General features: G+C 48.8%; 1 protein-coding gene across 1 annotated transcript; it reads left to right on the top strand.

Annotated features, from left to right (window-relative positions):
* Window positions 1–107: 107 nt before the first annotated feature.
* On the top strand, window positions 108–10,811 carry SRSF9 (serine and arginine rich splicing factor 9). Its single transcript, XM_008272302.5, has 4 exons — window positions 108–295; window positions 4,692–4,852; window positions 6,338–6,510; window positions 10,314–10,811. Exons 1-4 carry the CDS (start codon window positions 108–110, stop codon window positions 10,455–10,457), a joined length of 666 nt encoding a protein of 221 aa, XP_008270524.2. The 3' UTR covers window positions 10,458–10,811.
* The last annotated feature ends 277 nt before the right edge of the window (window positions 10,812–11,088 follow it).

The raw sequence follows: 11,088 nt of genomic DNA, 5'->3' as shown, positions 1-11,088 counted from the left end.
GCTGAGCGCCTCAGAGCCCGCGGGGACGCTGCGGGGGGACCCGGGCTGAGGAGGCGGCGGCGGCGGCGACGTGGGCTGCGGCGGGCCCGCGGCGTCGGGCGGTGCGGATGTCGGGCTGGGTGGACGAGCGCGGCGGCGAGGGCGACGGGCGCATCTACGTGGGGAACCTTCCGACTGACGTGCGCGAGAAAGACTTGGAGGACTTGTTCTACAAGTACGGCCGCATTCGCGAGATCGAGCTCAAAAACCGGCACGGCCTCGTGCCTTTCGCCTTCGTGCGCTTCGAGGACCCCCGGTGAGACCCGCCGCCTGCCCTCTTCTCCCCTCCCCCTCCGGAGTCTCCCCTCCCCCTCAGTACAGACCCCCCTCATGGCGCCCCCGGGTGGAGGAGGAGGAGGAGGCGTCCTCTCCCTCTCCCCGCGGGCTTCGGCCTGTCCTTGGCTCCGTCGTCACTTCCTTTATTATTATTTTGCTTAAAAACACACCATCTGGGCCCTCGGAGGGCCCGAGCGCGCCCGGCGCGGCCTCGGGGGAGGTACGGATGCGCGCTGCGCGCCCCGCGCCCGGGGAGGCGCCCGGAGGAGGAAGCAGCCCCCGGGCTGGGGAAGCTCGCGCCCCTGCACCGGCCCGGGGTGGGGGGGGGCGCGCGTGGAGCCCGAGTCTCGCCGGCGGCTCAGCCCGGGGGGATGTGGGTGCCTCTGGAGGTCGCGGAGGGGGGTCTGTGCTGGACGGACTTGCAGCCCGGCCCCGGGGCTTCTGAAAGGCGGCGGCCCCAGGGGTAAACTTCCCCAACCGCCGGAGGGGATCTCCGCCTTCGTTCCGCTCCCCTGCTGGGGGAGGCGCTGCTGGGTCTTGAAGCCCCCAGCGCCTGGGGAGCTTTGGGTCTTTAAACTGTCCAGGGAGGGTGTCTTTGACCGTGCAAACCTTTGTGGAAAGGGAGCTTGCAGAACTGCGGGTGGTGGTTCTGGGCGTTGCGCCCGGGGTTAAGTAGGAACCCGCTCTCCGTTCTCCCGTCCTCCTCTCGAGGAACCGGGAGCGCGTTCCCTCGACTGCCTCACGACCAGGAGTGGCTGCAGGGTGCCCTGCCTGCCCCAGGTGGAGGAATTGATCGGGCCGGGAGAGCGGCTGGGGACAGATGGGGAGGCGGGAGGCACCCTCAGACTCTGGCGGGCCTCATTCCTGGAGCTGGTGTCTAAACAGGAAAAGGCTGCCCCTCTTGGTGCTCACGTGTTTTCTTGAACAGTCGCTATCTGTCAAGTACCATTCAGTGTGATCTTTAGCATTTTCAGTAATCTATGAGTTACATACAATAAACCACACTTTACAAGAAGAAGAAATTAAGGATTTAATTGTTAATAAAAGGAACTAGCATGGGATCAAATCAGACGTGAACTCCCTGTTCTGCCCTTGGAATACAAACTTACTGTGTGGTATGCTACATTGTCATTTTCCCCTCATTCCTTTCATAAAAGAAAAGCTCTTTTTAATATCTCCAGATGCCAAGTTTCAAGCAAAGCACTGTACACGAAGTATCTTGTTTACATTTTGCAGTAACCCTGTGGGATAGGCATTCTACTTAGATTACACATAAAAACTTGATTAAACACAACTACTAGGAGGTAGAAGAATATTCAGTCTACTCTTAAGGGGTTGGGGTTGTGTTGCAGTTGCTGCTGCTTGAGACTCTTTTTTCTTTTTAATTTGTGAGGCAGAGTTACAGAGAGATGGACAGGCAGAGAGAGAGGTCTTCCATCTGCTGGTTCACTCCCCAAATGTCCACAATGGCCAAGCTGGGCCAGTCCGAAGCCGGGAGCCAGGAGCTTCCTCTGGGTCTCCCATGCAGGTGCAAGGGCCCCTTCATCGCAAGTGGAGGACCCAGCCTCAAACCAGTGCCCATATGGTATACCAGCAGCACAGGCAGATGCTAAACCTAGTACACCACAGTGCCCACCCCTGCTTGCTTGGGACTCTTGCATCCTACATTGGAGTGCCAGTTCAAGTCGCAGCTGCGCTTTTTTTTTTCTTTTTCTTTTTTTAAGATTTATTTGAAAGGCAGGGTGATAATGAGAAAAGGAATGGAAGAGATTGTACATCTGCTGGTTCACTCCCCAAATGGCTACAATATCCAGGGCTGAGTCTGGCCCAAACCGGGAGCTGAGAATTCCATCCAGGTCTCCCACATGGGTGGCTAGGACCCAGGTAATTGGACCATCTTCTGCTGCTTTCCCAGGGTCGTTAGCAGGGAACTAGACTTGAAGTGGAGCAGCTGAGACTTAAGTGGTTTTCTGTTATGCAATGCCTGCGCAGGCGGCAGCTTAACTTGCCATGCCACAATACCAGCTCCTGCTCTGTTAAATAGCCAGCTCCCTGCTAATGTACCTAAAAAGACAGCAGAAGATGACCCAAGTGATTGGGACCTTGCCACCTTCATATAAGACCAAGATGGCGTTCTTGGTTCTTGTCTTTGTTCTGACCCAGCTTTGACTGTGGAGGGCATTGGAGGAGTGAAGGAGCGAATGACAGATCTCTTTCTCTGTGTCTCCCTTTCTTCTGTCAAATAAATAATTGAATCTTTAAAACAAAAATGAAGTCCACTCTTAAGCCCTCGCCGCTGCATCCTTCGTCCATACTTTATGAGTCAGGGTTGGGGCCTTTGCTGGGTGTAGTAAGTTAAGCCTCCTTCTGCAGTGCTGGCATCCCATATGGGTGCCATTTCGAATCCTGGCTGCTCGTCTTCTGATCCAGCTCTCTACTTATGGCCTGAGAAAGCAGTGGAAGGTCGCCCAGGTGCCTGGGCCCTGGTACCCACATGGGAGACCTGGAAGAAGCTCCTGGCTCCTGGCTTTGATCCAGCTCAGGCAACTGTGGCTATTTGGGGAGTGAACCAGCAGATGAAAGACCTCTCTGTCTCTCTCCTTCTCTCTCTCTTTCTCTCTCTCTCTCCCCCTCTTACACTGCCTCTCAAATACATAAAAAATCTTCAAAAAAGAGTCAGGGTTACACTAGATGTCCTGTTGCCATGCTCCTGGAACCTCATAAGCAGTTTTGTACCTATAACACTGAATAATGCCCTCATTAGCACATTCAGCTCTACTCGTCCACCCAATCTTCAAAGCCATTTTAGATTATGAACTTGACATTCCTAACTGTCCTAGAGCCCTAGGAAACACTTAAAGTAACTATCCAATGTTAATCTCTTTCAGCAAAATTGTACACAGAGACTGGTTTTTGACAACTCAATTCTTCAAACCTTGCTGAAAAGGTACACTTAAGAGAGTTCCAGGGGGCCAATGCTGTGGCACAGTGGGTTAAAGCCCTGGCCTGCAGTGTCGGCATCCCATATAGGCGCCAGTTTAAGTCCTGGCTGCTCCACTTCCCATCCAGCTCTCTGCTGTGGCCTGGGAAAGCAGTGGAAGATGGGCCCCTGCACCTGTGTGGGAGACCTGGAAAGAAGCTCCTGGCTCAGCTCAGCTCTGGCCGTTGCAGTCGTTTGGGGAGTGAACCAGTGGGTGGAAGACATCTCTCTCTCTACCTCTCTCTGTGGCTTTTATAAATAAATAAATCTTTTTAAAAAGAGAGAGAGTTTCATACACTCATTTGCATTTGTTTTGAGCTCACTTTTTAAATGGGTTTTTCTTTCTATAGGAGTTAAGATGCTAGGCTTTAAAAGAACATTAAAGGGTTAAAGTATGGTATGTGTTCTGAGAAATTGCTCTTAACGTTAGATAAACTCTGGTTTATTAGCACAATCATGTCAACAGTTTTCTGGTTTAGCCCTTTTATAAGTACTGTTTCTTCATTTGTTATTTTTCTTTATAAAGATTTATTTATTTCGGCCGGCGCCGCGGCTCACTGGGCTAATCCTCCGCCTAGCGGCGCCGGCACACCGGGTTCTAGTCCCGGTTGGGGCGCCGGATTCTGTCCCGGTTGCCCCTCTTCCAGGCCAGCTCTCTGCTGTGGCCAGGAAGTGCAGTGGAGGATGGCCCAGGTGCTTGGGCCCTGCACCCCATGGGAGACCAGGAAAAGCACCTGGCTCCTGGCTCCTGCCATCGGATCAGCGCGGTGCGCCAGCCGCAGCGTGCCGGCCGCGGTGGCCATTGGAGGGTGAACCAACGGCAAAAGGAAGACCTTCCTCTCTGTCTCTCCCTCTCACTGTCCACTCTGCCTGTCAAAAAAAAAAAAAAAAGATTTATTTATTTGAATGGCAGAGTTAGATCTTTCATCTACTGGTTTACTTCCCAAATGGCCTCAACGCACAGGGCTGGGCCAGGCTGAAGCCAGGAAGCCCAGAGTTTCTTCCAAGTTTCCTGTGTGGTTGTAGGAGCCCGAGCACTTAAGCTGTGTTCCACTGCCTTCCCAGGCATATTAGCAGGGAGCTGGATTGGAAATGGAGCTGCCAGGACTCAAACCAGTGCCCATATGGGATACTGGCATTTCAGGTAGTGGCTTAACTCACTGTTCCACAGCACTGGCCCCCATTGGTTATCATTTCATACCTAGAAAACCCTGTATGTTACAGCTGTGACATTTAATTCCGGTATCATGAAAGATCTTCAAACCAAAGCAAAAGTACACCAAGATCCTGTTTTTGTTTGTTTTTCTTCTCATTCTGGCTTTCCCTGTTATTATGTCCTTCACTGGGAAGTCATTTAGCCTCCTGGGCAGCACTAACTCTAAACTTTTCTTTGCAGAGATGCTGAGGATGCAATTTATGGAAGGAATGGTTATGATTATGGCCAATGTCGGCTTCGTGTGGAGTTCCCCAGGACTTACGGAGGTCGGGGCGGGTGGCCCCGTGGTGGGAGGAACGGGCCGCCTACAAGAAGATCTGATTTCCGAGTTCTTGTTTCAGGTAATTTCCTTTCAAATTGAATAAGATGGTGCATGTAAAATACTTAGCACAGAAGCTGGCCTCCAGGAAGTGTTGCGTGTTACACTCAGTGCATGGGATTCTAGGGCTCTCTGTGCTAGCTTGTGCACAGTGACAGTGTGAAGCTCTATCCAGGGAGGCAGGTATCCTGCAAGTGAAATCTCACTGTTGTGCGGCCTTCAAAGAACATGCTTTTTATAAAGAGGTTTTCTCATAAAGTGGTGAAGAGAGAAGCTGATGACAAAACCTTGTGAGCAGGAGTTCCAAAGATGCTTCCTTTCGAATGGACCTTGGTGTGAGACTTGCTGGAAGGGTATTCCAGGAGCCAGTTCTGAGTAACTTTACCCAGTCTTAGATCTTAAAAAGGCCAGAGTTTGTTGTGATTTCTGAATTTTATTAAGAAAAGCAAAAGCCTCATGACTTCTAGAGTCTTGGGGATTGTATTGGAAAGTATAGAATATTTCTGTCTAGGGTTTACATGTGATGAAATGTTACGCTCAGAGGTTTGTGTGTCTTTGAAATATTAACGCACTAGTAAAGACCTGGGGCCTTCTGGCCATTGCAGGGGAGTTTAGGGCCTCGTGGAGTAAAATGTATTAAGCAGCCTGGCATCTTTTTAAGATGTGAATGTCAACAATCACAGCAGATTCCAATGTACTTAAGAGTGATACTGCCTATCTTGTGTCCCCTTGTAATTTTTAACCCTAGAACTCTATTCCCTCCTTCAGGATGTCATACGTTATCTTTTTTTCTCTCCATGCTGCTCTGAAATCCTGCTTAGAAAACTTTTAGGAAATGGCTGCAGTCCTGAGCTGTGAGCGGTAAACACAGCCTTTGAAAGCAGGAGCACATTTCCCTTTCATGACATCAGGTAGGGTTGTATGACTCCTGACTAGTTCTAGCATCTGAGTATTACCTTTCCCTCACTGTATTGAAGAATTTGCTGATCTCTTAAGAGGTACTTTGTCTAGTTTGTCAGTCATTCACACCTGCAAGAAAGCAAACTCTGTAGATTTTTGTTACTGTTACCTTCAGACATATTTTGGTATTTCCTTGGCTTGTTTCAGACTTCCCATATCCTGGGAAATCCAGTCAGGCAAGAAATAACTGGTACTGATAAATCTCATAATGGAAAAAATTGGAACTCAAAGTCTTAGGGGTTTGTATTGATTGTGAAGGACAAAGAAATAGGCTGTGAACTCAGAGATACTAAAACTGTAACACGATGGACTTCTTGCTATGTTGGAAAGGCTTGATCTCTGGAATACTAGCTTAGGACCAGTTTTTAAAAGTGGTTTACCACTTAATGTTTGATGTTCTTCTCTGGTTTCATGTCCCTTATCAAGATTTGTGATTTGGGGACCCTCAGGATTTAAGTAATTCACAGAGAAAGGATTGCTGGCTCTTAACAGGGCAGTTAACATGGCTAAAAGAAATGGGCTCTTCTCTTGTGTTCTCCATGTCTAGGACTTCCTCCATCAGGCAGCTGGCAGGACCTAAAAGATCATATGCGAGAAGCTGGGGATGTCTGTTATGCAGATGTGCAGAAGGATGGAATGGGGATGGTTGAATATCTTAGAAAGGAAGACATGGAATATGCCCTGCGTAAACTGGATGACACCAAGTTCCGCTCTCATGAGGTGGGTTCCTATGTTGTTTAGGAGCTTGTACTCAGTTCACTGTACCTGAACCTGACCTATAAGAAGTAGCAATAGGCCATGTGTTTGCCATGTGATGACCTCCTCATAGTACCATTAAGAATCTCTCCTGGGCCGGCGCCGCGGCTCACTAGGCTAATCCTCCGCCTAGCGGCGCCGGCACACCAGGTTCTAGTCCCGGTCGGGGCGCCGGATTCTGTCCCGGCTGCCCCTCTTCCAGGCCAGCCCTCTGCTGTGGCCCGGGAGTGCAGTGGAGGATGGCCCAGGTGCTTGGGCCCTGCACCCCATGGGAGACCAGGAAAAGCACCTGGCTCCTGGCTCCTGCCATCGGATCAGCGTGGTGCGCCGGCCGCAGCGCTGGCCGCGGCGGCCATTGGAGGGTGAACCAACGGCAAAGGAAGACCTTTCTCTCTGTCTCTCTCTCTCACTGTCCACTCTGCCTGTCAAAAAAAAAAAAAAAAAAAAAAGAATCTCTCCTGAAGTAGGTGTTTGGTCTAGCAGTTAAGATGCCACTTGGGGTGCCTGCATTCCATATTGGAGGTTCAAGTCCCAGCTCCACTTGTGTTTCCAGCGTCCTGCTAATATGCTTCCTGGGAGGCAGCAGGTAATGGCTCAAGTACTTGAGTCCTTGCTACCATGTGGAAAACCCAGATGGACTTCCCAGCTCCTGGCTTTGGCCTGGCCCAGCCCTAGCCATTGCAGTCATTTGGGAAGTTTACCAGTGGATAGGAACTCTTCTGTGTATCATTATCTCAAATAAATAAAAAATGTTAAAAGATGTCTTAAATGGACAAAGCCAAGGAATTTGCCATGTCTAAGCCCTCTAGGGTCATAGCAGAGAAGTGTACATACAGTTTTTTTGTTTTTTTTTTTTTGTCCCCCCCCCTCCTTTTTTGAAAGATAGGGGCAGAGAGAGATGGAGAAACAGATTTTTTTCATCTGTGGAGGTCACTCCCCAAATGCCCAGCTAGAGCTGAGCCAGGCCAAAGCCAGGGGTCAGGAACTCCAACTGGGTTTCCCACATAGGTGGCAGGGATCCATGCATTTGAGCCATCATCTGCTGCTTCTCAGGATGTACATTAGTGGAAACTGAATTGGGAGTGGAGGAGTTGGGGCTCAAATCAGGCACTCTGATGTCTTGATACAGCTGTTGTAACTGCTGTGCCAGGCACCTGCCTGATTTTTAACCTGGAGGGAGTACTGGTACAGTCTGCCATAATGGGGTGAGCTGTTTTTTAACATCACCCCTTTCCTAACTAGCTTAAACATCAATGTCCCTAAGTAAACCTAACTCTTATGGCTGTCCCTCCTCTGGGTCTAGTCTGGGCTCTGCAGGCCAATTTCATCCTTTCTAGCTAGGTATTGCTAAAAGGCTAACACTTCACTTTTGTTTCCCCAGAGTAAAAAAAAAAAAAAAAGATCATCTTTGAAACGTGCATCACTCTGGCTTTTTCTTGTAGTTGATCCCCTCACTTTTTTTTTTTTTTTTTAAGATTTATTTATTTATTTGAGAGACAGAGTTACACAGAGAGAGGAGAGAGAGGTCTTCCATCCGCTGGTTCACTCCCCAATTGGCTGCAACAGCCAGAGCTGTGCCAATCCAAAGCCAGAAGCCAGGAGCTTCTTCTGGGTCTCCCACATGGGTGCAGGGGCCTGGCCATCTTCCACTGCCTTCTCAGGCCATAGCAGAGAGCTGGATCAGAAGTGGAGCAGCTAGGTCTCAAACCAGCGCCCATATGGGATGCCAGCACTTCAGGCCAGGGCGTTAACCTGCTGCAACACAAGGCTGGCCCCAGAATAGGTGTTAGTTTTATCAAATGTTTTTTCACATGAATTGACATGACCAGGAAGTAAACTTGGATTTCTTCTTTTTAAAAAAATTGGTGAGATTCACATCACATGCAAGTAGCATAACTTCTTCTCTTTTTTTTTTTTAAAGATTTATTTTATTTGAAAGTCAGAGTTACACAGAGAGAAGGAGAGGCAGAGAGAGAGAGAGAGATCTTCCATCTGCTGGTTCACTCCCCAACTGGCCGCAGTGGCCACAGCTGCACCGATCCGAAGCCAGGTGCCAGGAGCTTCTTACGAATCTCCCATGTGGGTGCAGGGGCCCAAGGACTTGGGCCATCTTCCACTGCCTTCCCAGGCCATAGCAGAGAACTGGATTGGAAGAGGAGCAGCCGGGACTCGAACCGGCACCCATATGGGATGCCGGTGCTTCAGACCAGGGCTTTAACCCACTGTGCCACAGCACAGGTTCCATCCCCTCTTTTTTTTTTTTTTTTTTTTTTTGACAGGCAGAGTGGACAGAGAGAGAGAGACAGAGAGAAAGGTCTTCCTTTTCCGTTGGTTCACTTCCCAATGGCCACTGCAGCCGGCACGCTGCAGCCACTGCACCGCGCTGATCCGAAGCCAGGAGCCAGGTGTTTCTCCTGGTCTCCCATGTGGGTGTAGGGCCCAAGCACTTGGGCCATCCTCCACTGCCTTCCCGCGCCACAGCAGAGAGCTGGACTGGAAGAGGAGTGACCGGGACAGAATCCGGAGCCCCGACCGGGACTAGAACCTGGTGTGCCAGCACCGCAGGCAGAGGATTAGCCTATTGAGCCGTGGCGCCAGCCTCCCCTCACTCTTAAAACTTAGTTTTTTATTTATTTATTTATTTTTAAGATTTATTTATTTATTTGAAAGGCAGAGTTACAGAGAGGCAGAGAGAGAGACAGAGATATCTTCCATCTGCTGGCTCCCTCCCCAAATGGCCGCAGCTGCTAGAGCTGAGCCGATCCAAAGCCAGGAACCAGGATCTTCCTCTAGGTCTCCCATGTGGGTGCAAAGGTACAAGGACTCGGGCCATCTTCTGCTTTCCCAGGCCATAGCAGAGAGCTGGATTGGAAGTGGAGCAGCCGGGACTCAAACCAGTACTAATACGGGATGCTGGCAGTGCAGGTGGCGGCTTTACCCACTACCCTACAGTGCCGGCCCCAGAACTTAGTTCTTATTATCCTTCCTTTCAGGAAGGCAGCTGCTACTCTGGATCTCTCTGATTTGGGTGGTGACTCCCTTTGATGTCACTGACACCAGATGCCACTTCAGCAGTTGGACGTTGCTTTTTTCTGATTATTCTGTTGCTGTGGTGCTTGGGGAAGCCTGGGGAACACAGATCTCTGGGTTCATTTCTTTTTCTGAGAATTCGTATAATTCCTCAATTTTATGGCTTGTATGGCTTACCAGTGCTTTGGATCAGGCTGTCCTCTAGGACTTCAATTTGTAGCATGAAGAGAACAGCACTTTGACCTGTAAGGGTAAATTCAGTGACTTTGACCTAATGTGAGAACGCCTCTGGCTTCTTCGACCTTAGCATCTTAGGATGTTGCCTGCGGGCCTGTAGGGCCTGGAGAAAGGCCAGCCTAGACATGACTCCTTGTTTGCTTATGAATTGCTTGGCTGAGCTGCTATTCTGAATCTTGGATCCTCCAGTGTGAAATGTTCACATAACAGCAAGTCCCAAGACCTGCCAGGAAGCTGACCTGTAACATCTAGAGCATGCAGCCCAGCTCCTGAACCCTGGGAGGTATTGAATACATTAGCTGCTTCAAACATATCCCCAAGTTGCCATTTACTAATTTGTATAGCCTTTTGCAAATGATATAACTTAAATCTTTATTTTTCATAATTCTTGAAATAGAATAGTATCTATTTCATAATGTTGAGATGGTTTAATGAGGTAACACTGTGCCAGGCACAGAGTAAGTGCTCAATACTGACATATCTTTTTGTTTGAATTTCAGGGTGAGACTTCCTACATCCGAGTTTATCCTGAGAGAAGCACCAGCTATGGCTATTCACGGTCTCGGTCTGGTTCAAGGGGCCGTGACTCTCCATACCAAAGCAGGGGTTCCCCACACTACTTCTCTCCTTTCAGACCCTACTGAGACAGGTGATGGGAGTTTTTTCTTTATTTTTTAGATGAACTGAGCTGCTTTGTGCTCAGAATCTACATTCCAGATTGATGATTTAGTGGCTTAGGAAATTTTTTTAATTTTTTTTTAAGGAAATAAAAAACTTACATAATTTCTACCAGGGCCATATTAGCAGTGAAATGTTTTAAACTGCAGAAATTGTGGTTTTGGTTCAGAAACAAGTTGTATATTTTTCACCCCCCAATTATGGGAAAAAAAAAATCAGTGCTGTGTCTTTGTGGGTTGCTCTGCTATGGAGATCAGCAGTTACTGTGACTGAGTGGGCCCATTCTGTTTAGAAATATATTTTAAACGTTTGGTAATTGACATGTGTGGTTGTCCTTAATTAAGTTAATGGATTTCATCAAACAGGCACACTGATTCAAAAAGGAAATTAGCTGTAGCCACTTATATCCAGTTGTTAAGAAGCAAGAGTGGGTAACTCTATTTGGGTATAGACAGTTGCTCTGATGTTGGCTTGAAGTTCAATGGCAGGTTCAGGGTTCTCTTATTCAAGGCCATGCTTGTAAATTAAGGTGCCTTAAAGAAAAAGGGAGCATTGCAATAAAGGAAGGGAAAGGTAAGAATAAGATATTTTATTTCA

The sequence above is a fragment of the Oryctolagus cuniculus genome, chromosome 21, assembly GCF_051225735.1.
Source record: "Oryctolagus cuniculus isolate XC-2025 breed Fujian yellow rabbit chromosome 21, ASM5122573v1, whole genome shotgun sequence".
NCBI lineage: Eukaryota > Metazoa > Chordata > Mammalia > Lagomorpha > Leporidae > Oryctolagus > Oryctolagus cuniculus.
The sequence above is the reverse complement of the archived record's forward strand: the minus strand, read 5'-3'. Positions and strand labels throughout refer to the sequence as shown.

Coding starts and splice junctions, on each gene's coding strand:
- SRSF9 (XM_008272302.5), top strand. CDS start 108: ATGTCGGGCTGGGTGGACGAGCGCGGCGGCGAGGGCGACGGGCGCATC. Junction 296..4,691: donor GTGCGCTTCGAGGACCCCCG/GTGAGACCCGCC, acceptor TTTTCTTTGCAG/AGATGCTGAGGATGCAATTT. Junction 6,511..10,313: donor CCAAGTTCCGCTCTCATGAG/GTGGGTTCCTAT, acceptor TTTGAATTTCAG/GGTGAGACTTCCTACATCCG.